We start from the raw sequence: 24,746 nt of genomic DNA, 5'->3' as shown, positions 1-24,746 counted from the left end.
CCAACATGTAATCTCTGTATAAACCAAGCTGTCCCCTGAAGGGGTCAGAGGTTTGTTAGCGAACATTAGAGAACAAACAGAGGACACAGACAGCAGACAGGTCAGGGAGAAAGTTCTGTAGAAATTTAAAGCAGGATTCAGTTCAAACACAATATCCCCAACATCTGAATATCTCAACCCATTGTGTGAAAATGGAGAAGAGAAGCAAAACTGCAAAGGAAAGTATTAATGACAGAAGTAGCTAAATGGGTCAGTGACTTAATCTGTTCAGGAGTTGTGGAGATCCAGAGCTCAGACAGAAGGATCTGTTCCATACAGGCCACAAACCTGGTCTGTATGGAAGACTGGCCAGAGGAAAAGCCATTAAAAGTCTTGTTTAATGTTAATTAATGTGCTTTTCCAAAGCATTGTATTTTGTTTTAAAAAGAAACTGATCATAGTAACAAATCTGGTAATTTTCTTTTTCTTTCCAACATTTGGTATTCAGACCTCCTTGTAATGGCCCCCTCAACCCACGACTCATGTGCTGGTCAGTTGAAATATGAGAAATGCCGACACAGCAGCAGGCTGCGTGCTGAATGGTCCAGCTGTCAGTGTCCACACAGACAGCACACCCTGCTGCACAGCAAAGGCCTCCGGGTCGGTCCCAGCTCTCCACATGTCCAAAGTCAACAGCGGTTCCACCGGCTGTCGGGCCGTGGTGATGGCTGGGAAGTACCTGTCTGGTCCCGGCCGATGCTCTGCGGTGCTCGCCGGGACCTCTGGCCGGCAGCGGGGGCAGATGTGTGCCACTCAGTGCCGTACAGAGAGCTCCACTGCAGCCCGCATGGGAGGGCGAACCGCGGCCGCGGGTCAGCAGGAAAGTCCCGGGTATTACTCCGCTGCTGACCGACACGCGCTGGCAAACCGGAACTTAATTTACCGGGACGTGAAGGCTTTCCTCAGCGAGGTCGGTGGGGATCCTCGCGAGGCTCGGTACTGGCTGACCCAGTTCCAGAGAGCGAACTTATCTCAGTCGCCTGCTTTTGCTGTGCTGGAGGTAAACTTTTCATTTTTTATTTGTTAACGGGAAGTAACGGAGACTTTTATGTTTTCGAGTTTTTTTAAAATTAATTCATAGTCTTCAAAACTGAACGTCATTTCAGGCAGTTTATGGCACGAGGGTCAGTGTGAAATGCCCGGGCCTCACTCAGGGCTGTCAAATTTATTTTTATTTTGGACCATATCAAAATAAGCAAATTAGTTTTCATACATATTTCTTCCCTATATATATATATATATATATATATATATATATATATATATATATATATATATATATATATATATATATATATATATATATATATATATATTTAAAATATTGCACTATTTATTTAAAATTAGTTATTTGAAGTATAACACAGCTTTCTAAGGATCAAACCACGTTTAACTGAAGTCCTAAAATGGGTGCGGGTTTAATGTTTTTATTTTTTTTTAATTTTTTTTTCCCTTTTCAAAATCTCTTTCTCCTTCTCACTGTTTATTCAATGTCACATACTGTTTTTATTTTAATTATGTAAAGCACTTTGAAATGCCTTGCTGCTGAAATGTGCTATACAAATAAAATTTGATTGATTGATATCATATTTTTCCTCTACACAAGAGTAGTTTTATAGATGTTTCTCATAGCAACAGAGAAATAAGAATTTCTTTCTCAGCTTATGGCCAGTTTCTGGCACATTTTAAAAACATCACAATCTCATAACAAATCCTCCATTTTTACAAAGTCATCTGATCAATTCAGGTCAGTGCAGTGAGCTGGTTTATGTAGTATCTGAGACCACTTTTAATAAAATGTAGTTTTACACCATACTCTTTCTATTAATTCTAAAAGGTTTTTCGCATTTAGCTGTGTTCACTTCCACAGCTATTTAATGTAAAATCAGCTTCACCACGCTTACATTGTAATTACAGATGTCAATTACAGATAGTCAGAGGAAACCAGTTTTATGTCAAAATGGCCTGCCATGCAGCAGTACCAGTTTATGTGATCAACCTGTTAGTACCATAACTGCACCCTGGACCAACAAAAGGGACTGAACTGTCCCTTCTGACCCAACGTCAGACCGGTCCAGCAGGAAATGTTCCTGCTGATAGTTGGAAACAAATTAAGTTCCACAAAAAAAAGAAATACAATTCCAAAGTAAAATTTTATTTTTTTACTACTTTTAAAAAATGTCTATGATATTATTTCTAGACATGCCTTCATATGTAGAAAAAATAACCCAAAATGTCAGGACTGTGTGGCAACAGAACACATTTCCTGAAACACGCAGCTTAAAATTGACTGTTTTGAAATCGCTTATCTGCACACAAAAAAAAAATGATTTGACTGATTTTATTCCTTTTGCAGTGACCAAAGTACAGAGTGCTTCCTACTTTTAAACTCTAAATATTTTTGTGTCTCTTCGAGGTGGACGACTCGGTATTCCAAAGCAGGGAGGCGGTACAAAGCCTGGCCTTTGGCCTGTCGTTCCTGCAGCGGATGGACATGAAGTCCGTGGTGGTGATGGGCTGCTCCTATAACCAGGAATCAGAGTCTGTAGAAGCAGCCGCTGGGTCTTGGAGCACCAAAGGGCTGGTGAAGCGGTGCCAGCAGCTCACTGAAGCTCTACAGCTACACTCAGCAACTGTTCTACCATTCTTCTCAGCAGAGTCCTTCCTGCAGCTGCATGAGGCACCACAAGGCAGCAGGTTAGGACAAAACTTATTTTATAGCCACTAAAGAGGAGTCTCTGAAGGTTATAGGACCTGTGACTTCAACAATAGACAACACGGATGATTATGCATGATGCAACAATGATAATGCAATCGTTTTCTCTTTAAGATGTTCCACTCTCTCTTATTAAAAAAAGTAACTATTGCTCTGTTGCTTAAGAAAAATATATTGTTCACATGGGATCGGCTGCAGAAAAGTTTCCATCCACATGAACACAAACACACGCCTCAGTGTTGCTTTAAACATGCCAAACCCATATAGGGGGCAGTGTAGCCTAAAGCTAAAACTTTGTCGACCAATCAGATTGCTTCAAAACATCCACAACTTCCTGTTAGGATTTAAACATGGCTGCAAGAGGTTCATTTGTGTGGACAGACATAAATTGAGCTACTTTTAAATAGCGTATTAGAATATAAAGTTATTAAAACACAAGATGGTGTTGACTGGGAATCACATGGATGTAATGGTGGATTAGTGACAGACAGTAATCCGTGGAATTCTATATCTCTGTTTTCCCATCTGCACATGCACACACAGACAGAGTTTTCTCAAATCTGAGTTTAAGTAATTGTTTTTAGTGATGCTGTGTAGATGAAAGGCCAAAGTTCATAAAAATGTACTGGTTTTCCCAGATATCCCGACTACATGTGGACCAGGCCTGAATCAAACTGTTCTGTTTCCGGTTAAGATGAAGAGTTAAAGAAAGACAGCAAATATTTCTGTACCTGCCTGCAGAGTGGACCGACAGGGCTTACCGTCCCTTGATCTTGTACAGGTCAAGGGTCAGGAAAGAGGAAGCTTAGCATCGCTGTAGACCTACACAAACTGTTTAGTTTTATATTTAGGGGTGTCAGAATGTAATGTGCCTGAATATTAGTCTGTGCTACGCTCAGATTTTTATTAGTACTTCTTTTTCACTTCTTGTTCATCACATAAAATCCTAGTAAAACACATCAAAGCTAATAGGTAGAAGGGAAGAAAATGTAACGACATTCAAGGGGTGTGAAATACTTTTACTGTGATTCCAAAATGTCATGACAAATGTCCAGGTTTCCTGGCGTCGATGGTTTAATTCTCCTTCTGTTATGTTAGTAGAGTTCTATCCTTTTCTTTGCAGTGCTCCACACTCCATTTCTGTGGACATCAGCCTCCTCCAGTGGAGTCTGGACTGTGGGACCATCCCACTGGTTTGTCCAGTTGGGAGGGACGGACATGGATGCTCGTTGGTGCTGGACCCAACGGAGGTCACGGCAGCCATTTCCCGAGCCCTGCAGCCCCTCAAAGTCATGTTTCTGAACAACTCGGGAGGCCTGCGGGGCGAAAAGCACAAGGCACAGAACCAGCCCTCATGCACGCACATCAAATATGAATACACACTGCTTACTCACGTATGCCGCTCTCCGTTTGAGTGACAGGTACTGGACACGGTGTCACTGCCCACTGACCTGCCTGGTCTGTCTGCAGCGGAGTGGCTGAGCCAAGTGGAGCGCCGCAGGCTGACCACCATCGCCAGACTGCTAAATCAGCTACCAACAGAGTCCTCAGCTGTGATCACCTCTGCAGACACTCTGCTGACTGAGCTCTTCAGCCACCGGGGTGAGCCCTGCGAGCACAAGGCAAAGGCCACCCATGTCCCACTTTTTCACAGCATTCCCATCTTTTCACCACAAAAACAAATAAATCCGATCAAAATGGGAGGCGTATCCGATTGTTTTCAAAGCAGCAGCAGTCTGAACGGTCATGTCGCATTTTACAGAGCCCCCTAGTGGACATGGAGGATTTTTTTTTTTCCTTTGCATTTTCTCGCAGTAATGTACTGATCACTTCATGCGGCATAATTAAATACCGAAAGTCTTTCTTATGGTGTATAGGAGCTGATAAATTGACATTTTTTACAAAGCAGTGTAAGAACATTTTTTGCATTCACTCAGATTATTTTCCTCAGATGTCATAGTCTGAAACATGCAAGAGTCACGAAGAAGCAAAAACAAAAATAATGTATCAGAAGTATTTCAGAGCTCTGTGTGCAACACACAGGACAGTCTGAGTTGAGCTACTGCTAGCTTGATTGCATCTGTTTTTGACCTGCAGAATATCTTCTTAATTAATTTAGTAATTTGTTTTCTGTCTTGTGTTTCATGTCAGGTTCCGGCACACTTTTCAAAAACGGCGACCCCATACACAGGTCAGTAAATATTACACAAGCCCACGTAACCTGATCCGTGTGTCATAATCCAAAATTAACCCCTGTCACAAGGATACGCTTTCTAAAAGCACGGAAATCCCCTGACACACTGCTTCAGACTTACACACAAAGACACACTCGGCGTTCCTGTTGCTCTGTTCGTGCAGGTACTACACCTCTCTGGACGAGATCGACGTGGAGCGTCTGCTGACTCTCATCAACAAGTCATTCGATAAAACTCTGAGGCAGGATTATGTGGAGTCTTTGAAGGGACGGCTGCACTGCGTCTACCTCTCTGAAGGGTGCGTTCAAGTAGTGGAGGGGAAAAAATATGACAAAGTTAAGCTTTTAATGTACATTTCATTTCTCCAGTATTCATACTGTTTGAACTTTTTTATATTTTGCTGGGCTACAACTATAAACCCTAATGTGGGATTTAATGTGACATAGTCTGGAAATGACTCGTGGTTTTCAACCATTCACCAATTAAAATCCAAAAAGTGTTGCATGGATTTGTTTTGAGGTCCCTTCAGCCAACACTTTATAGAGCATGAGTGAAGTTGACAACCCCCTCAATATTGCCACATGTTGACGTTTCGCGTGGCTGTCATAAACAGGAAGTAGAGGTTGCTAACTAGCATCAACCGGACATTTCTGGAGATGCCGAGTGTCCGCCCATCCAAGTTTGAACTTTTCCAACTTACGTGCCTCTGCTAAGGCACAGACCCACCATCAGATGGAAGCATTCACTGCGTCAGCACTTATTCAGCAAATGTGTTTCCTTCTCCCCTTTTACTCATTAACTCTTTAACAAAGAAACCAAAAACCAGCTGAAGCGAGCGTAAAATCTTTTCATACGAGATTGAGAAAATTCTTCCGAATGTTACAGTTTCTGTCAAACTTTTCTAATGTGATACTTAAAAATACACATAAAAAAAAATCTTTGACGGAAACACAGCGAAGTAAATAAAATGCACACCGCACTTTTCAGATAGGAAAACATGCCTTTTTGCTTCCATCTCACAACACTGCTTGTGTGTGAGAAAGTACCACATATTTTTGCATTAATGTCCTCCACCAGCTACAGTGCAGCAGCCATCATCACCATGGAGCCCGTCAACGGTGGGACCCCATACCTGGACAAGTTTGTGGTGAGCAGCAGTAAGCAGGGGCAGGGCACCAGCCACATCCTGTGGGAGTGCATCCGACAGGATTTGGGCAAGCTGTTCTGGAGGTCAAAGGCCACCAACAGGATCAACCCATGGTTAGTCCCACACAAAAATATTAACGTGGTATCAAGTAGACATACTCTTGCTATGGTAAGGAATGATCCCAAGCACAGTGTATCAGTAAAGAGTCCTAAGCTTCAGTAAAGTTAAAAACAACTAAGAGCTCCAAAGTCTCTGTTATGTTGTGAAAAGATGATAAAGTCTAACAGAAGCCAACAGCTGCGGTTCTACAAGCTGTTTAGTCGTTGGATGTTCTATTCAGTTCTATTACGTTGTTGGGTTCTAACCTGAAAACAATCAGCTGGGCTCAGCAGGAAGCACCAGATCACAGCCTCCACTTCATTTCTCCTCCTCTGTCCAGGTACTTTAAGCACTGTGACGGCAGCTTTGTAAACGGAGTGTGGACCGTCTTCTGGTTTGGCCTGACGGACATCAGAGACTCGTACGCGCTATTAGAGCACGCCAAGAGCCTCCCCGACTCATTCCAAAGCTGCCGCCTCACCTCCACCCAGCTGCCTCCTGCTCCTCCAGCTGCTGCTTCCTGAACTCCTGCTTCTTAGTCGATGGTTTTTGTGGCAGTTCAGCTTTGGAGACCATTTACATAATCAATGACTAGATTCTGATTTTGGAAGTTTTCTTCTTTCCTGGACTTTTCTCAAAAAAAAAAACAAAAAAAAACACTTGCTGCAAAATTCTTTAGCATTTTGGACTTACAAAATATTTGGATCATAAAAAGAAAAAAAATTGTAATAAAATTACAAAAATAAAGTCAAAATAATCTGAGAATAAAGTCATAGTATTAGGAAAAGAAAGTCATAATATTACGGGAATAAAGTTGATATAATAGGAAAATGAAGTTGTGATAATATAATATCAAAGTCACAATATATTGAAAATAATGTGGTAATATTATAAATTTATTCTCATATTATTTCAACTTTATTTTTGTACAACTTATCCTAAAGTAAAACTGGGAACAGATTTAAAATATGGATTTACATGAAAGCTCCAAAGGTTTTGATTACTAAAAGAAAAATATCACCCAGCTACTTTGCAATGCAGTCTCCAGAACTGAAAACAAAAAAATATCTCATCTTAAAGCACTTGGGTGTCATTAAAGTGGGTTTTTTGCACATGGAAATGTCTAATTATTTCTTGCAAGGAGTTCGTCTGTTCATCTGTCTGTGGTCCCTTCTAGACAGCAACAAATTCCACAATTTAGATTTGATGTTTGTAACTGAAAGAAAAAATACAAAAAGCATACAGCTGGAATTTGCCACATAACTACTAACTTACACAGCAGTATGTTTAGTTAAAGATGTGGCACAATCTTTTTGTACTCAGAATTCTGAATATATTAGTTCTAAAATAAATGTATAAATAAAATGTTTTATTTGGCTTAATTCAAATTCAGACAGAATCTCTGAAGTATTAGGAGAAAAAAAAATATTTTGGATTTGCTTTCACTCCAAATCTAAAATCCAATTTGGCTGTCATGTCTGTAACACCCGTCTGTGAAACACTGACTTCCGAGGCGAATTAAACATAAAATACACATTATTAGGATAGAAGTACACTATTTCAGTACATATAAATAAAGCCAATGGCGGCTTTTAAACAGTGACATGATTGCATTTTCCACTTTCTGAAAATAAAATCATTTGTAATAATTTTTCGAAAAATTTGACGGTATCCCATGGAGACAAATCATGCTCGAGCCATTCCCGAGAGGAAAAACAACAAAGCTGTCCTAGACGGTTGGAGCCAGAAGATGGCGGTAATGCAACCCAAACCATGCCAGTGAACTCTAACGTACAGGAAGAAGACGTGAACTTCCGGTCAGTGCAATAACAAGCAATGGCGGAGGAAGGACCGGGTAGAGAAGCCAAAGCGACCCGAACAGCCGCAGAGATGCAGCTTCTCCGCCGCAGACAGGAGCTGGACTACTTCCAGAAGAACGCAGCGCGGATCCGGAGCAGGAACCTGCTGACCGGCCTGGGCATCGGAGCGTTCGTGGTCGGCATCTGTATCCTTCACAGTTCACTTACACAACAAGAGGTTGACTGAAGGAGCAAGATGTCTAGAAGAGCTGGAAGTCAAAACTTAAATTTGTCAGCGAAAGAGTTGACATAAAGAAATAAAAACTTTAAAATTATACCAAGGTCATGTATGTAGGTAAAAAAAATCAGACAGCTGATTTTGAAAAGCAGGAAGTTCAGGAATATTCCTCAATTTACTTCGAACATTGTGAATAGTTGTAACCTAAAATATTTATTTTATTTTTGATATAGTCGTGAAAAGTTGCACTGTACGTTATGTTGAAAACGTTGACAGGGAACTTCCTGCACTGCAACATAAAGTCGTTTGTCAAACAGGCGCTTGTAATGGGCCCAGAAATGAAGACTTGAATCCTAACTTGTTGATCACAGGTACAACTAAGCATCATCTATTTACATCATCTATTTTCAAGCTATTATTTACTCTTTTAAAACATCAATTTTACGCGATTTGACCAAGTTCACTAAAATATAAAAAAAGGGATGTAGAAAATGCAGCAAATTCCGTCCTTCACGCTATGTCTAATATTTTCCCCTTACCAATTAATTGTTAATCAATCAATCAACTTCAAATTAACTCATTAATCGATATCCTTAATCACTATTATCAGTTACATTTTGTACTCCTGCCCTGCTCACATCTGGGCAATGAACAGACTGAATGTTCTGCCTGGTTTTGTTTCCGTTTTGTTTTTTCTGTATGAAAAAATCCTGGATATTTTTTTTTTTTGCAGAAATTTTGCAATAAACTCACAATTACACAGCAGTGCAGAAACGGTGCAGTGGCCTGTTGAATTTTGCATGAATTTCCATGATTGTGGAATTGCTAAATTGTGGAGGAACTGATTGATGCAATTTGGCAGAAAGCAGATAGAAACTGCTTTGATTTGATTGATAAAATAATATTTAATCACACTTGAAGGTCTTGAAGGTTCTCTTTAGCTGCCCCTCTGGTTTTACACGGGCCAAAGTAGAAGCTGCGGCGTGCTGTACATGGCCCTCGAGTCTTCAGTTTAACACATCTGCCATAAATCTTAATGGATTTCATTTTTATGTGCAAAACAGTGTTGAACAATCGCATGACATTTTAGTAAAATTCTGAAATGTGGCCTGTGTTTGTATTCAGCCCTGTTTGCTTTGACAGAAAGCTTCAGCGTTCAGACAGGCTGTTATAGCAGAGATGATCACTGCTGATGACTTCAGACTGATGTGATTTGCTTTAACCAGCCGTCCATCAGTCAGCTACACCATCCTGTCGGTCAAACAGGAGAGGATCGTGGAGGAGCTGGATGAAGAGGCCAGGATCCACATCATCAGGGGCCCGCGGACTGGGGCCAACTCCTGATCAGGAGCTCAGCTGGGCAAACATGCGGACCCATCACACATCCATTTCTCGTTTTACGCATTTTATTCCACAAACTGTTAACACGAGTGATACATGTGGACATTCTGACAAATAAGAATGTTATAATAAAATAAAGTCATAACAGTTGTAAAATCTGTGAAGGTAATTTGAAGGTGTGTATATATATATATATATATATATATATATATATATATATATATATATATATATATATATATATATATATATATATATATATATATATATATATATATATATATATATGCACACACACACACACTGAAAGTGTCTTCAGATATTTAGTCAATGACCACAAGTATAGCATTGATATTCAGAAAATTCTACCAGAAACAAACAGAACCCAGGAAAACAAAGAGAGGGCCGCTTCAACAAACAAAACGAAATATGTGCAGTAAAGGAAAATGTTTTCTTAGAAGTACTTCAACAAGAAATCTTGAAAAGGTTCAAACAAAACAAGCAATCTGGAGCAGTCACATATAAAGCCATCCATCACTCCAGTAAGTCGTGCCTCAGATCCCAGTAAACAAATAAACCAGAGTCCAGGGAACCATCACCGAAGGAAATGAGTCGTGAGAAACAAATCTTAGTGATGTTTGCATTGGAACAAGTTGTAACAGGTACAAGACAAGTTTATGTGAACTCAGAGAAAGTGTGTATACATAAATTAAATACATTAAACATTAGATCTACGGTCTGTGTAAAATGTCATTTATGGGAGGCCCCTGATGGTTCAGTGGCCTAGTTTGCTCGTGTCTTGAGCATGTGACACGTGAAAAGGTTTAATGGGTGTGAATATTTTTTTCTGGGCTCTGTTAGCAGGGCTTCCTAAAGCCACTCACGGCATTTACTCTGCTGCAGGCAAAGCAGAGGATTTGATGGCCAGGTTAATCTGCATATCAAGTAAGAGTTAGAGCAGTGCTGTGATTGGTTGGTATACTCACAGAAAACAAACATCACCTCAATGATTCAAAGCTCTACAACTGCTGCTGCAGCCTGAGGTGAGTTCAGATATCATCCAGTGAAGCTTTTACATAAATGTAGTCTTAAAAAGTCAGGCAGGTTTGTCGAGAAAAAGCTAGAAGGTGAAGACAAAGACTGACTTTTCTGTGCAGTTTGAACTTTTACTGATGTCTGTACCATCTATGGATTACTTGCAGTGTATGGGATAAATTGTTTAGTTATTGCTTGGTTATTGTATGATTAGCTTAGCTAGAAACATATTTTTTTAAAGGATTGCAAAAACAGGTGCAGGTGGAGCAAAGATGTGGTCAAGTCCAAGTCAGTAGCCAAGAGGTACTCCAAAGGTCCCATATGTAATCCTGTGTGAAATTCCATGTAAGCATTCTGTAGATACCCAATTGTTACCAACAAAGTCTTCTGTTAGTACCAGAAGACCACCGAGGTCTGGTCCTGGTTCTGGTTCTGGTTCTGCTCTGCATCCCCAGAACCAAACGAGGAGAAGCAGCATTCAGCTTCTATGCACCTCAAATCTGGAACAAACTTCCAGAAAACTGCAAAACAGCCAAAACACTGAGTTCCTTTCAAGCTAGACTAAAAACTCAGCTGTTTAGAGTTGCTTTTGAACCATTTGAAATGAAACACTGAAAGGTTTCATTTCAGTGTTTCATTTGTACAGTCATTGTACATTTTGTCAATTACGATGGTATTTGACAAAATGCAACTTTTCAACAGTGTTGAAACTGTGTTCTATGACTCTGGATTTTACTGTTTTTATGATGTAAAGAACTTTGAACTGCCTAGTTGCTGAAATGTGTTATACAAATAAGCTTGATTGACTGATAATCAAAATTCTAATCTGATTCCAGCGGAGACATTATGAGGACCATCTTGGTCGTTGTATCATTGATGTCTGTCCTGTACTTTGCCTGTGGGCAGCATTTGGGCCTCAGAGAAGGGAAGTTTACATTTTATGAAATACAGAAACCCTGGAGCGAAGCCCAGGCCTCCTGCAGGGAGCATCACACTGACCTGATCACTATCAGGACAGAAACAGACATTCAGGTGCTGAACGGTACCAGGGGCTGGATTGGACTTCACCGAGACAACAACAGGAGCGACTGGAAATGGTCCAGAAGAAACGAGACAGCAACCTTCCTCAACTGGGATGAAAACGGTGAGCGAGATGAATTCTGTGCAGTAAATGTTGCAGTGATGTCTGCAATTAGCTAAACCTTTTTCATGTTGGGGTGGAGCTTTTTTTCCAGGTTCGCTTCAGAAAAACATACAGAGTGGCTCGTATTTGTTGAGTTTCAGAAACTGGGAATAAGTAAGTATGGAGGGAAGGAAAAGGGAACAACACAAGGAAGGAAGGAAAAAACGAAGGAGGGACAAAAATGATGGAGAAGAAAATATATATAATTTTCCAAACCCTTATTTTCTTTGTCCATATACTCAGTGAGACAAGGGAGTTGAAATCAAATTATATGTCAAGGTTTGTTTACCTACATAGTAAATATATCTGTTTATGTCCACAGGAATTTATTTTTTATCAGTAAAAGTGTCTAACTTAACTTCTATCGTGATAAACTAAGAAATGTATTTCCAGGTAGACATTTTAGAAGGTTTACATACAAAATATGTGTGAATATACTGTAGGTTTAATAGGTAGTGGCTTATTAGTCTTAATAAGATAAGAATGGGGTTTTTTGTCTACTGTTTTGAAATTCTACTCTGTCAGAATCTTGTTCGAGAGTGCAGGATGATTTATTCTTCAAAGTAGAGGTATAATAAAAACTTACGTTTGTTTTCTGTTTCTCATAGAACCGTCACAAAATGAGCACTGTGTCTTCCAGCGGCCGCTCACTAAGAAGTGGTCAAGTGTTCCTTGTAGCGCAACACGTGTCTTCATTTGCCACGATGACGGGCTGATTCTGGTGAAGGAGAATAAGACGTGGGACGAGGCGTTGGAGCACTGCAGGACTCTGAACAAAGTCAACAGATACGACCTGGCAACCCTCACCACAGACGACGACCACAATTTTGCACGACAGACAATCCAACTGGCAACCACTGAGGAGGTGGGCTGCTGTTTACTCTGTGTTGCCTTTGTTAACCAACTCACCCTCTGTTGTTATGTTGATCTCCCTGCTACATGTCGGTAGGTGTGGACCGGCCTGCGTTACCTTGGTGATGAGTGGTTCTGGGTGGGCGGAGAACCGGTGCAGTACCAGAACATTCCAAGCTGCCCGGCTGTGAGATGTGGAGTCCTGGAGAAGAACAGCAACTCATTATTTGGGATCAGAGACTGCAATGAGAGAAGGAACTTCTTCTGTTATTTAAAATCTAGAATCATGTAGAAAAACTATTTGATGGAAAGAGGCTCTTCTCTTAAGGTGATAACTTAAACTAGCTGAATGGATGGATGGCAAGAATAAGCCATGTTAGAAGCTTTCTATTCAAAGAACTAGTTGCTGTATGAATGTAAGTTATCATATATTATGAATTCTGGATATGAAGTTGAGGGTTTTGTTGAATCATGACTATTGAGTTCAGTTGCCATGTTTACAGCTCCAAACCCATTCAATGAATTAGAACATTATTGGAAAGTTTTTTTTCCAACAACTACAGAATGTCATGAAGTGAAACACATTATATAGATTAACTACACCAATGGATATCTGAAAACTGTTATTTATGTTAATTATGATGATTTTTTGCTCATACTTAAAGGGGCAGTTTTATGTAAAATCTTTTAAGCTTGGATGAGAGCAGACTTCCCCCCACTGGTTCTGTCATATGTGGCTACCGACATATTTAAATGGATCACATGTTTTAATATATAAAATTGTGTTAAGTGTTATGTTGTTAGTAGAATCCTCTGAATTATTTGTAAACAATAAATAAGTTGTGGTTGGAAACTTAAAAATGTTATGTTTTTTTCTGTCCCTGAATGCCCCGTACTTTACACCCATCAGGTTGTTCTAATAACATTCTTCAGGGTGGAAGACTGAAGGTTTACCATTTTCAGATTCGGTGAGATGAAAACATCTAAAGAACCATAGCAGCTGTTCAAAAAGAAACAGTTTGCTATAGAGGCATGTCGTCTGTTCTAGACAGTTGCTGGTTGTGCCAATCCCTCGCCATTTTCTACTTTTACTGTTTTGGTCAATCGTTTTTGACTTTTTGGGGTGTGAAAAGTTGTTTGGCTCAAGATATTCATTTGTACTTGAAAACATACTGTCACAAAGGAGAAAGGACAAATTGACCTGTGGCTGCTTTTATGAAACACTGGACCCAACCAAAACAAAAGTGTACATACGGCCAAATGCCGACATCGGCATCCGATGGGGAAAAAAGTCCAACTTATATATACACTGCTCAAAAACATAAAGGGAACACTCAAATAACACATCCTAGATCTGAATGAATGAAATATTCTCATTGAATACTTTGTTCTGTACAAAGTTGAATGTGCTGACAACAAAATCACACAAAAATCATCAATGGAAATCAAATTTATTAACCAATGGAGGCCTGGATTTGGAGCCACACACAAAATTAAAGTGAAATGTTCCCTTTATTTTTTTGAGCAGAAAATAATGATGTGGAACTTTGTATAATATAGTGCCATGATATACTGAAAGACGAACTTTTACAAAAGAAAACTAGAAAAAGATTAACAGGTCACAGAGTGTGTTTTTTCAGAACTCTTAGCTTCTGTCCCATTGAATCAACTCCACTGATAAAACAGATAATATGCTCCACTGTAACTTACAACTTGACACACAAAGAAACTTTGTGTTTTTTATGTGCACCTGACACTGTTGAACAGCTGCAATCTTACAAGATTTAAGTTTTACTGAAAGTTAAACTCAAAGATGCGAAAGGAAGAAACAGTGCCTAAAGCAAACTTGTGGCATTTGGCCACAGAAAAAACTCACATGTGAGTAAGATAATGAGATGAGAACTTATCTGCTTAACAAATGCTGTGTCTTGTACAGGAAAAAGGAATAAAAAATTTGAATTTTCTTTGCATTTTGAACACAACATTCAAAACTGACAGAGAATTTTATCTTAGAGACATACAATGTTGATTTACAAAAGAAGAAGAAAAAGAAGGAAAACCATTTTTGCTTGATATATAGAAAGAATCAGAAAATACCAAGAATTGAACCCTGAAAACTTTATTTTCAGGGTTGATGAAGACACAATCTTGAAGGTTTATAAGAAATCCTCTGTTGGCTAAAGAAAAAAATCAGAGGTTGATCAAAAATGTGTTTATTTTACAGCACATTTACTGATAAGTGACAAGGTTTCCCTCGGTGCATTATAAGCCTGGAGGGCCACCAGGCTGAGCATTGTCTGTTTTTTGTAATTAGAGTTTTTCTATACACCAGTAACAGATGACAAAGACGGGTTAAAGAGTCTCTTAGGTGACATGGTTAGAAGCAGTCAGAGGTCAGGAGTCTTTCCTTTATCCTCTGGAGCTTCATAACCACTTCCTGTCTTTACTTGTCTACATGCTAATAACTTCAGCAAATAAAATGACAAGTCACATATAAAGGATCGAAACATTTTGGAAACTATAACTAGGATGAAACAACTGAAGTGCAAAACAAATAAATTTATTTTGTTTGAGTTTTTTTATGTTTGCCTTTTTTTTAAGTCTTTATAGTTGGTGTTTAGGTTTTGTTAATAATGTCTTTGAATAACAATTACCTTCTGATATTTTCCAAATTTCCTGTCAACTTTAGACATTTTTTAGCTCAAAAACACAGTAGCGCCCCCTACCACCGGACCTAGCAGGTTTTCTGGAGGAAAACCTTGTGTGAAATATGAAGAAAAACAGAATGTGTTCAACTAAAAGTCCTACAGATATAGCATATGAGTAAATGTTTTAAAAAGCATGTTTTGAAATGGAACATGGTTTGGAACTCTTTTTGCATGACTTAAACCTCACACCCAGGACGGATTTGGTAAAGCAGGAAACCAAGGATGTTGTTGCCTCAAGGCAGCAGCACATTTGAAAAATACATTTCCCTATGCAAATAATCTGAGAGGTTTATGGTCATACAAACACATGCTACTATTTTATCAGTCCAACCTGTCTACTTTGATGCCACAAGCATCCCTGATTTAATAAAGTCAGTTAAACAATTATGACATCATCTACAGATGTCTTTTTGTAGCATGAAGCTGCCCTAATACCTGCAGGGCAGCTTCATGCTACCTTAGAGACACAATGTTGATTTACAAAAAAAGAAAAAAAAAGGAAAACCAATTTTGTTTGATATATAGAAAGAATCAGAAAATACCAAGAATTAAACCCTGAAAACTATATTTTCCGGGTTGATGAAGACACAATCTTGTCTTCATCAAGATTGTGAAGACAAAATTGTCTTCACAATCTTTGGAAGCTGGTGCAGGCCACCAGCTTCCAAATGCTGCAAGCTGGTGGCCTGCAGCATTTGGAGAAGCAGGCCACCAGCTTCTCCAAATGCTGCAGGAGGTCACTTCATTTTGTATTTATTCTGGACATTAAAAAAAAGTTCAATTAAAATAAATCTGTAAGGGATCTCGTTACAATCACCACTGTATGTGAACAGTTTGAGAAGTTTGGTTTAAAGGTGTGAAGCAGAAGTTGGAGGCCAGAGAGGCAGCTTAGTGAGTGCTGTGGTAACCGCGGTAATCTGCATATTCATTTTTTTGTGTAGCTCTGTGATTGGTCGGTGGAGACTTTATACTGGGTGTAAACACGGAGAATCATCATTACATGAAGCAGAGCTACAAAAAACCTCTACAGCCTGAGGTGAGTACAGAGGTGATATTTAGGATAATGGATAAAGTGTCACTGGAGCAGGCAGAACGACAGAACGCTTTAAAACTTTCTTAAACATATGACCACCAGTGAAATATTTTTTTGACATTTATTAGTGGATATAATCCATATTGGTTTCAGATTGGTTCTGATCCTGTGTGTGCGTAGAGGTTTTAGGATAGCTTTAGCACACAGGAAAAACCAGAGTTCAATTTTTCTTTTACAAATGAAAGTCAAACTTCATGAAGGTTTTAAATCAAACAGTACAAACAAACAAACACAGAACACACTTAACCTTTTGGTTCCTTAAGAACCAAAAGGAAGAGTCACAGAATAAACAATTACAATTCTGCAGAAACAACAAAATACTGAGGCACAAAAAGGAGGACAAATGGTATAAATGGTCATTTTTGGAAATTATTTCCAGATTATTATAATTATTATTATTATATTTTTGTGATATTTGTGTGAGTTAATCTGGAATCACAGAGATGTTTTGGGTGGAAACAGAATAAAACAAAATAAGAACCAAAAGGAAGATAAATGTTTTGTGATATTATCATGTTATTTTCCTCTCTCCGCCCCGTGTCATGCGGTGGAATCAACTGTCGTACTGAGATGGTGTTTAGTATAATATGAGTTTTAATGAAGATTAAACACATTTGTGTGTATTGCTGATTGTTGTTCCATAGATTTTTTTTTTTTTTTGTAAAATGTGAAAATTGTGGGGGGAGCAAACACATTTCATGTTTATATCTACACTTATATGTCTACACATCACCATTTCTCTAACTGAATTTGTTTCTAAATGTGCAACTGGCACAAAAATTCCACCAGATGGCAGCAAGAACCCGTTCACACACATGCACGACATCAAAGCATAAATGTCCCTAAGTGTAGTTAGCATAGCCACCAATGACGGATGAATTAACGGTTTTCCTGTAACAGTAAGTTGTTATTTAGCAAATTTAGCAGCGAGTACACACGGTAATAGACAGCGCTAAGCCCCTCCTCCTGGCTCTGATTGTTCCTTCAGACATCAATAGTTCAAGGAGGAGGTGGAGGAGGCCGACCTTTTCTCAGATTATCTGTCTCAAAATAAACTGTCAATATGGTGACAGTTTTAACAAAACAAAAAAAAACAATTATTATTATTTTTTTTATAAAAGTTACATACTGCAGCTTTAATAACATGCATATCTGATCCCAGGTGTTTTGATGGCCTTCAGTGGAAACATGATTCGGTTCGTCTTCATCTTTGTCCCCTTGGTGCTGACCGTTCATCCTGTCAGGGGCCAACAGACCAGACTCAACACTCTGACGTTTAAATATTATTATGTTTGGGCTACGTGGCCACAGGCTCAGTCTGCCTGTCGAGAGCAACACAGCGACCTGACCACCATCAGAAATGAAAGAGAAATGAAAGCTTATTCCAGCGGCCAAGGCTGGATCGGATTGTACCGTGAGAGTGATGACGGTCCGTGGAAATGGTCCAGTGGAGATGAGATTGGAACCTTCTTCAAGTGGGAACTTAATGGTAAGCAGAGCAACTAGGTTTTATCATCAGTTTTTTTGTTTGTTTTTTTTTTTGCTTTTGCAAATCTTTTTCTTGTGTTATTCAATTCAACACAATTCAATAATAATAATAAAAAAACTTTAATCCACAGCGGAAAGTTAAATGTACTTGATACGACTAGCTTCCTAAAAAGTTATTGTAGATGCAACACTGCAGTGCCTCCTGCAGAGGTCAGTGTTACTGCAGAACTCCTGACCTGTTGAGTCAGATCAAACATGAGACAGTTACATAATTGGATGTTCCAACAGAGCAATAATTCAAAACACACTTAATAATAAAACTGTTTTTAGAACAGAACAAGGAGGCGGACGTTCAAAGCCCCAACCACTGGAGACTCTGCTTCAAAATCCTATGCAAGGGTGCTGTGGTGGTGCAGGGGCAAAGCACAACTCATGTATTGAGGTCTTAGTCCTCATGCCGGTGGTTACAGGTTCAATTCCTGGCCTGGTGACATTTGACACATCTCTTTCCTGTCAAACTACTTTCAAATAAAGACCACTAGAGCCAACAAAACCTTTATAAAATGTTCCCATGCAAGAGAGAAAGAACTATTTAGATCAAACTTGCTAATGGATATCTATAGATGTCTCTTAGTTAGATATCTAATAGAGACATCTATGTATATTTGAACCAATACCAGTTTGCTTTTCCCACATGCAGCACATGTAGAAATCTTTCATTTTAATCATAAGCATTCTTCAACTGAGTGACAGAATCTAAAACAATATAGTCCATAAAAACACACTATGATTTTTTAAAAGTAATTAATTTGCCTTTCATTGCACAGCCACCTTCCATAAGCGCTGATGATTACATCAGATACTCTCTGATCTAAATAACTGATTTAATAGAATCGTCATCCTGTGTGCTGCTTTGTTTGCAGAACCAAAACACGGCCAGCACTGTGTCTATCAGTACCTAAGCAAATGGAAAAGTGAAAGATGTGACATTTCACATACTTACATGTGTTATGATGAGGACCTGGTTCTGGTGAAGGAGAATAAGACGTGGGAGGAGGCGTTGGAGCACTGCAGGACTCTGAAGGAAGGGAACAGATACGACCTGGCAACCCTGATCACCCCCGATGACCACAGCTACGCACGAGAGAGAGCCCAGCACGCCACCACTGAGGAGGTGGGCCTCAGTTCTGACTATCACTGCTACCTTGTCAGATTTTCCTACCATAGAGCGTCTATCTGTCGGTGATACGCATCCAAAACTGCTACCGTCATGTTTACAAACAGAAAACTGTATCGGGTTGTGTTAATGTTAAATATATTGGATAACATTATTTGAGTGACGGGATTGAAATGGAAACTTAGGAGTTATGCTTAGCTTAGCATTGGAACAATTTATACGTAAGAAACCACAAGATCACTTCCTTCATCTGAATATCCTACCCATTTAAAATGAAAAGCTATAGCTCAATGCACTAATCCTTTTACTAGAATATCCTACCTGTTAAAAATATTTTAAATAGGTGTTTGTAAGAATAAAATAGTAACAGACAGAGGAAACAAGTTTTTATTGAAATTAAATTGACAAGTACAGATCACCGCAAGTCTTTTTTCCGTATTAATCCGTTGTATGACAGACTTTATTAAATGCAGCACCGCCACAATGAGTCCACCGAACTGCGCAGGTCACTGAAATGAAAGGATATGATTAATATACACTATTACACCACTATTACACAGCTTCAATCCCACATAGCATCGCTACCAACATCTATTTAACAAGGTTTAGTAATAAAGAGTGATTACTAACTACAGTCTGAATAGTAGAGGTCGGATTTTTTAATCATTCATCCGGCCTGAACGTCACTGATACTCGACAAACGTCACCATTCAGCGTCCTGATACGCACAAGCTGGAAGAAAAAAACAACCATTGGGGACTAAAATGAGGATTAAGTTAACAACTGGACAACTTCAAAGTTATTAGATGCCCTCCGCCATTAGCATCCATGTTTCCTTCCACAAACATTGACCACTTATTTTTTATGGCGGTTGGCAAAACACTGAGCGCTCTCTCTATGTGTGACGTCATTGTGCCGTGCATGCGGGACACTTTTGTGTTGTTTGCAGTCAAGGGCGTAGGTTCGGTCTAAGTTTTGGTGGGGACCTTGACACCCCCCCCCCCCCCGCAGGACAGTGAAATGCCCAAGAGCACCGAACATTTTTGAGAAGGTGGGGGAAACCACATTGGCTTAATAACCCCCTCCCCCCAACCATAACCATATCATACATCTTGTGTATACAACCAGATACAGTCATACTCAGCAGATCAGTTCAAGAACACTTTACTTTTTCCTTTACAAAATTCAGCAAACGTTACAAGTAAGATCAAAAGAAATATCCTCTGGATACAGCAAACACAATTGCAGATAAGAAGAAATCAATAATAAAATAAAAAAGAAAAAATATTACATAATTAACAGACCTATTCTACCTCACATTCAGTGCTGACCTTACTAAACACCGGACTTTACAACAAATGCGTTGCGTGATAGATATCTAACTTATGGGTCCACTCACTGTACTTACAGCCGACGTAGCGAAATAACTTCTAATGTCTGTCCTTTTCTTTTTTGGTGGCGACATGGTCTCAGAGACTCAGAAGGAGACGCGTGTGCCCAGCTAGCCGCCGCCTTTTGCAGCTAATCAAAGAACGTCCGACGATTCAACTGACTCCCCCTCCCCCCACCCCCCCGACAGCACCGTTCCGACACGGTCTCGGAGGCTCATAATTAATGTCAAACTAAGAAGCTTCCGTTCCGCGCACCGCCTGTTGCTGCTAATCAAAGATCGTAGATCCACGTTCTTTGAGCCAATATGGCAAAAATTGGTCGGGACTTTTTCATATCCCGTGAATATTGGTCGGGACATGTCCCTACCGTCCCTACCCAAACCTACGCCCATGTTTGCAGTTCACACTGGAGATCACATACAAGACGCATTGGAAGTTTAAACGACTTCCACGCTAAAACAAACAAACAAACAAACAAAAAAACAAACAAACAAAAAAAAATTTCACAAAACATTTGGACTTGGGTGACTTCAGGCTGCAGTGCGAACGGAGTGTTTTTTGCCACATTAGCATTTTACCACTGTATTCATGTGGCTCTCTGTGCTACATGTCGGCAGGTGTGGACGGGTCTTCGTTACCTGGGCGATGAGTGGGTCTGGATTGCTGGAGAACCGGTGCAGTACCCGAACATGCCAGGCTGCCCAGGTAGCAGGTGTGGCGTCCTGGAGAAAAATAGTGACTCCCTGTTTGGGGTCAGAGACTGCAGCCAGAGGAAGAACTTCTTCTGCTATAAGGAACCTGATGGCGGCTGAAAGCCTCCGAGATTCTTCACACACAGAACATTTAGAAACACTGTGTTTAATACGTACACTAACATTATATACAGGTTTAGTAAAATATGTATATACAATAAAGAAGAGCTGCCATTAATTATTATTGTCCTATCAATTATTGAGACAATTAATCAATCAAATCACAAAGTGCCACATTCTGCAGATTTTTCATTTAAGCACTGAAGCTTCTTTTATAAAATATTAATTATATAAAACATGCAGATAAACAAATAATTTAATTTGTTTTTTAAATGTGAAAATGAACATCTTATTGCCTAAAATGCAATAACAACATTCCTTAAGTGAGTGTTTGATTATTTGTAGCAAAGGAAGCATCTGAAGTTAAAAAAAAAAAAAAAAAAAAAAAAAAACTTCTAACAACATGTGAAAAGCTCAGTTCTTTCTGCTTGACTTTAACATCTAGACTGATCTGGGTTTTTTTTTTTTTGGATTAATCAATTAATAACTGGATCGCAAAATTTGCTAAATGTAGCAGATTTTTACTGATGTGAACCTGATGAAGCTAAAACTGCCACTTGAGGAGTTCTGGGTAGAACATATCTACAGGCAAAGAGGGGATTTTCATCATGCTACATGGAAATATTAGTAAAGTTTTGACTAAATGACTGCTCTGACTGAGTGTGTTGTTCTTTTAACTGTTGTCTATGCACGAGTCTGTTTGCTTTGTGGTTGCAACATTGTACATAAGTACCTTCACAACGCACCGGAAAATGAAGTAAATGCCTCTTCAACTAATCCATCAAATTAATGTTAGTGGAAGTTTTGTGCAGAAATACAGAACAATACAGCCATAAAGAAACATGGTAATAATAATGCTAATAAGGATGTTCTGTTTTTACGAATTAGATGTGTTCATTTATTTGCATGGTGACATTTAAAGCCAGGCAAACAAGGTGAAGTTTGATGCAAACAGCTTTTAACAGATACATCTGACTGGTGAATACAGACATGTTTTTAGAAAAATGTGTTCTGATGCAGTTCTTTTAGTCATCATATGTTCTGTCCTGTTTTTAGATGTCTGTTGTCAGATCCCACACATTTACTTTTATGTTGACGTCAAATTGAATTTCTTGCCGTTTTCGGCTTCATTTTACATTTCATGTTAGTGAATTACCTCTGATTACCTACAAATAATTTATTTTTGTTTCTTTTCATTAATCTTATGTCAGTTTAATGTCTCTAAGCCCTTGTCGTTTCCATCTGGGTCATTCTCGTCATCACAAACAACTTCCTGTGACAAAAATATATTTTCTTGTAAAAGTCTGCATATTGTGATGTTTCAGCAACGCCTCACACACACATATGCACATGCACACACACTGTTGGGTTAAAGCTTTCTGGGTATCAAGTCAACCAGCTACACAGTCAAATGTAAACAGTGTAAGTTAAACAATACAAATACTGCATCCAGAAATATTCTAACTTATTTTGGAGATTTTATTCTGATCTGTTTTATTGGTACAAGCAGTTGGAAGTTTATTTAAACTTACTTTTAAAGTCCAAATTGTAAACTAAGTGAACCTGTATGGAGACACAACATATGGAAATTTAAGTCAGAATAAGGACATGTTATTCTGTTGGAATGCTGCTACTCAAGTAACCCTAGTCAGAGGGGCTACAAGCAAAGACTGTGGGAGGAATGGTTACTTTGACATCCCCAGTCGACACTGACTGCCAAACAACTAGTAGCTCAGTGCTCCAACATCCGCAAACGGCAACTGCTATCACAACTTGAGATTGACGAGGTACAACACAAAGGGGAGGAGCCAGGACGCCAGGTCAGAAGGGAGTTGACTACAACTACCCGCCCACAGACTGGGTATATAGCCCCAGTAATGAACGAACCATCTGAGCTGAACGAGACAGCAACTGACCTGAGAGAGAGAATCGTGGCCCGAATGAACACCAAACAACCCCGACGCCAATTACAACGGCTGAGTGAAGTACCATCAGAAAGTCTCATTGAAGATGTGAATGCAGCATTGAGAACAATCCCTACCAACACCATAACAGAAACCAATGAACTATATACTTGCCTCCATAAACATTGCTTCTGCTTTTGGCTTTTTTGTCACACTTAAATCTTTGAAATTCAAAGACAACCAGAGTTAGACCATTTATTTAATAATGATTTTAAACAGCTGTCCAAACCAACCTAACAATCACACCTTTACCCTTGCTCTTTCTGCCTTTCGCTAATAATATATGAATATTTTTAACATATTTGTTGAAAGAGTCTGAAAGAATGAGCTTCTTTTCCTCTCAGGCTCTGGTTTTGAAGTCGAAAAGTACAGGTTTAATAGTCACCTTATGAGTTTTTTTTTTTTCACAGTCAAACCTTTTGGAACATCAGACACATTTTAATTTCAGACAAAGATCCTCCAACACCCACCCAACTGTTTTCTCCCTCAACGAAGTACATCGAAAAGAAAGTTGAAGCCACCAAATAATCTGGAAATCTGGGATCTCCCAGAGTGTCACACATAGAGCATCCATCACTCCCAGTGAACCACACCTCAGAGCCCAGTAAGCAAATCGGCAGGAAGCTGGAGTCCATCGAATCGTCACATATGTAAATGAAGTAAAGACAATTTTACACAGCAGGACTATGCTTTTCTTTGAAACATACACACACAGTGGGTACAGAAAGTATTCAGACCCTTTTACATTTTTCACTGTTTCATTGCAGGTATTTGCTAAAATCAAAAAGTTTATATTATTTCTCATAAACGCATACTCAGCAACACATCATGAAAGAAAAAAAAAACTGAAATGTAGAAACTTTTGCAAATTTATTAAAAAAGAAAAACTGAAATATCACACGGTCACAAGGACTCAGAGCCTTTGGTCAGTGTTGAGTAGAACCTCCTTTAGAGCTGTTACAGTCAGGAATGATGCAGCAAGTTTTCCACACCTGGATTTGGGAATCCTCTGCTTCTTCCTGCAGATCCTCTCTTGTTCCATCAGGTCGGATGGTGAACTCACCAGAGAGGCTCAGTTGGGTTTAGATCAGGGCTCTGACCGGGTCACAGAGTTGTTCTGAAGCCTCTCCTTAGTTATTGTAGCTGTTTGCTTCAGGTCTTCGTCTGATTGGAAGGTGAACTTTCAGTTCTGATGTCCTGAGCATTTTGGAAGAGCTTTTCTTCCAGGATCTCTCTGTACTTGGCTGCATTCATCTTTCCTTCAGTGGCAATGAGTCATCTTGTCCCTGCAACTGGACAACAACCCCATAGCATGATCCTGCCACTACCATGTTTCACTATTGGGAATGCATTGGGCAGGTGATGAGCAGTGACTGGTTTTCTCCTCTCATGCCACTTAGAATTAAAGCCAAAAAGTTCAGTCTTGGTTTCATCAGACCAGATAATCTTATTTCTCAGTCTGGGAGTCT

At 39.3% G+C, this 24,746-nt stretch overlaps 4 protein-coding genes across 4 annotated transcripts; all 4 read left to right on the top strand.

Annotated features, from left to right (window-relative positions):
• The first annotated feature begins 563 nt into the window (after window positions 1–563).
• nags (N-acetylglutamate synthase) lies at window positions 564–7,316 on the top strand. The gene is made up of 8 exons (XM_088008052.1): window positions 564–1,039; window positions 2,456–2,736; window positions 3,879–4,092; window positions 4,177–4,357; window positions 4,907–4,948; window positions 5,119–5,248; window positions 6,028–6,210; window positions 6,537–7,316. The coding sequence occupies exons 1-8, from the start codon at window positions 659–661 to the stop codon at window positions 6,718–6,720; spliced, it is 1,596 nt and encodes a 531-aa protein (XP_087864178.1). The 5' UTR covers window positions 564–658; the 3' UTR covers window positions 6,721–7,316.
• Window positions 7,317–7,991: 675 nt separating this feature from the next.
• Window positions 7,992–9,730, top strand: coa3b (cytochrome C oxidase assembly factor 3b). The gene is made up of 2 exons (XM_014976165.2): window positions 7,992–8,201; window positions 9,471–9,730. Exons 1-2 carry the CDS (start codon window positions 8,033–8,035, stop codon window positions 9,575–9,577), a joined length of 276 nt encoding a protein of 91 aa, XP_014831651.1. The 5' UTR covers window positions 7,992–8,032; the 3' UTR covers window positions 9,578–9,730.
• A 683-nt stretch (window positions 9,731–10,413) lies between these two features.
• LOC106909724 (secretory phospholipase A2 receptor-like) lies at window positions 10,414–13,505 on the top strand. The gene is made up of 3 exons (XM_088008050.1): window positions 10,414–11,753; window positions 12,401–12,657; window positions 12,742–13,505. Exons 1-3 carry the CDS (start codon window positions 11,456–11,458, stop codon window positions 12,934–12,936), a joined length of 750 nt encoding a protein of 249 aa, XP_087864176.1. The 5' UTR covers window positions 10,414–11,455; the 3' UTR covers window positions 12,937–13,505.
• Window positions 13,506–16,798: 3,293 nt separating this feature from the next.
• LOC148157899 (C-type mannose receptor 2-like) lies at window positions 16,799–21,431 on the top strand. The gene is made up of 3 exons (XM_088008049.1): window positions 16,799–17,934; window positions 18,857–19,107; window positions 21,119–21,431. Exons 1-3 carry the CDS (start codon window positions 17,616–17,618, stop codon window positions 21,311–21,313), a joined length of 765 nt encoding a protein of 254 aa, XP_087864175.1. The 5' UTR covers window positions 16,799–17,615; the 3' UTR covers window positions 21,314–21,431.
• Window positions 21,432–24,746: the final 3,315 nt, after the last annotated feature.

Source organism: Poecilia mexicana, unplaced genomic scaffold (genome assembly GCF_051168715.1).
Source record: "Poecilia mexicana isolate PSO_F unplaced genomic scaffold, ASM5116871v1 scaffold_8, whole genome shotgun sequence".
Taxonomy (NCBI): domain Eukaryota; kingdom Metazoa; phylum Chordata; class Actinopteri; order Cyprinodontiformes; family Poeciliidae; genus Poecilia; species Poecilia mexicana.
The sequence above is the reverse complement of the archived record's forward strand: the minus strand, read 5'-3'. Positions and strand labels throughout refer to the sequence as shown.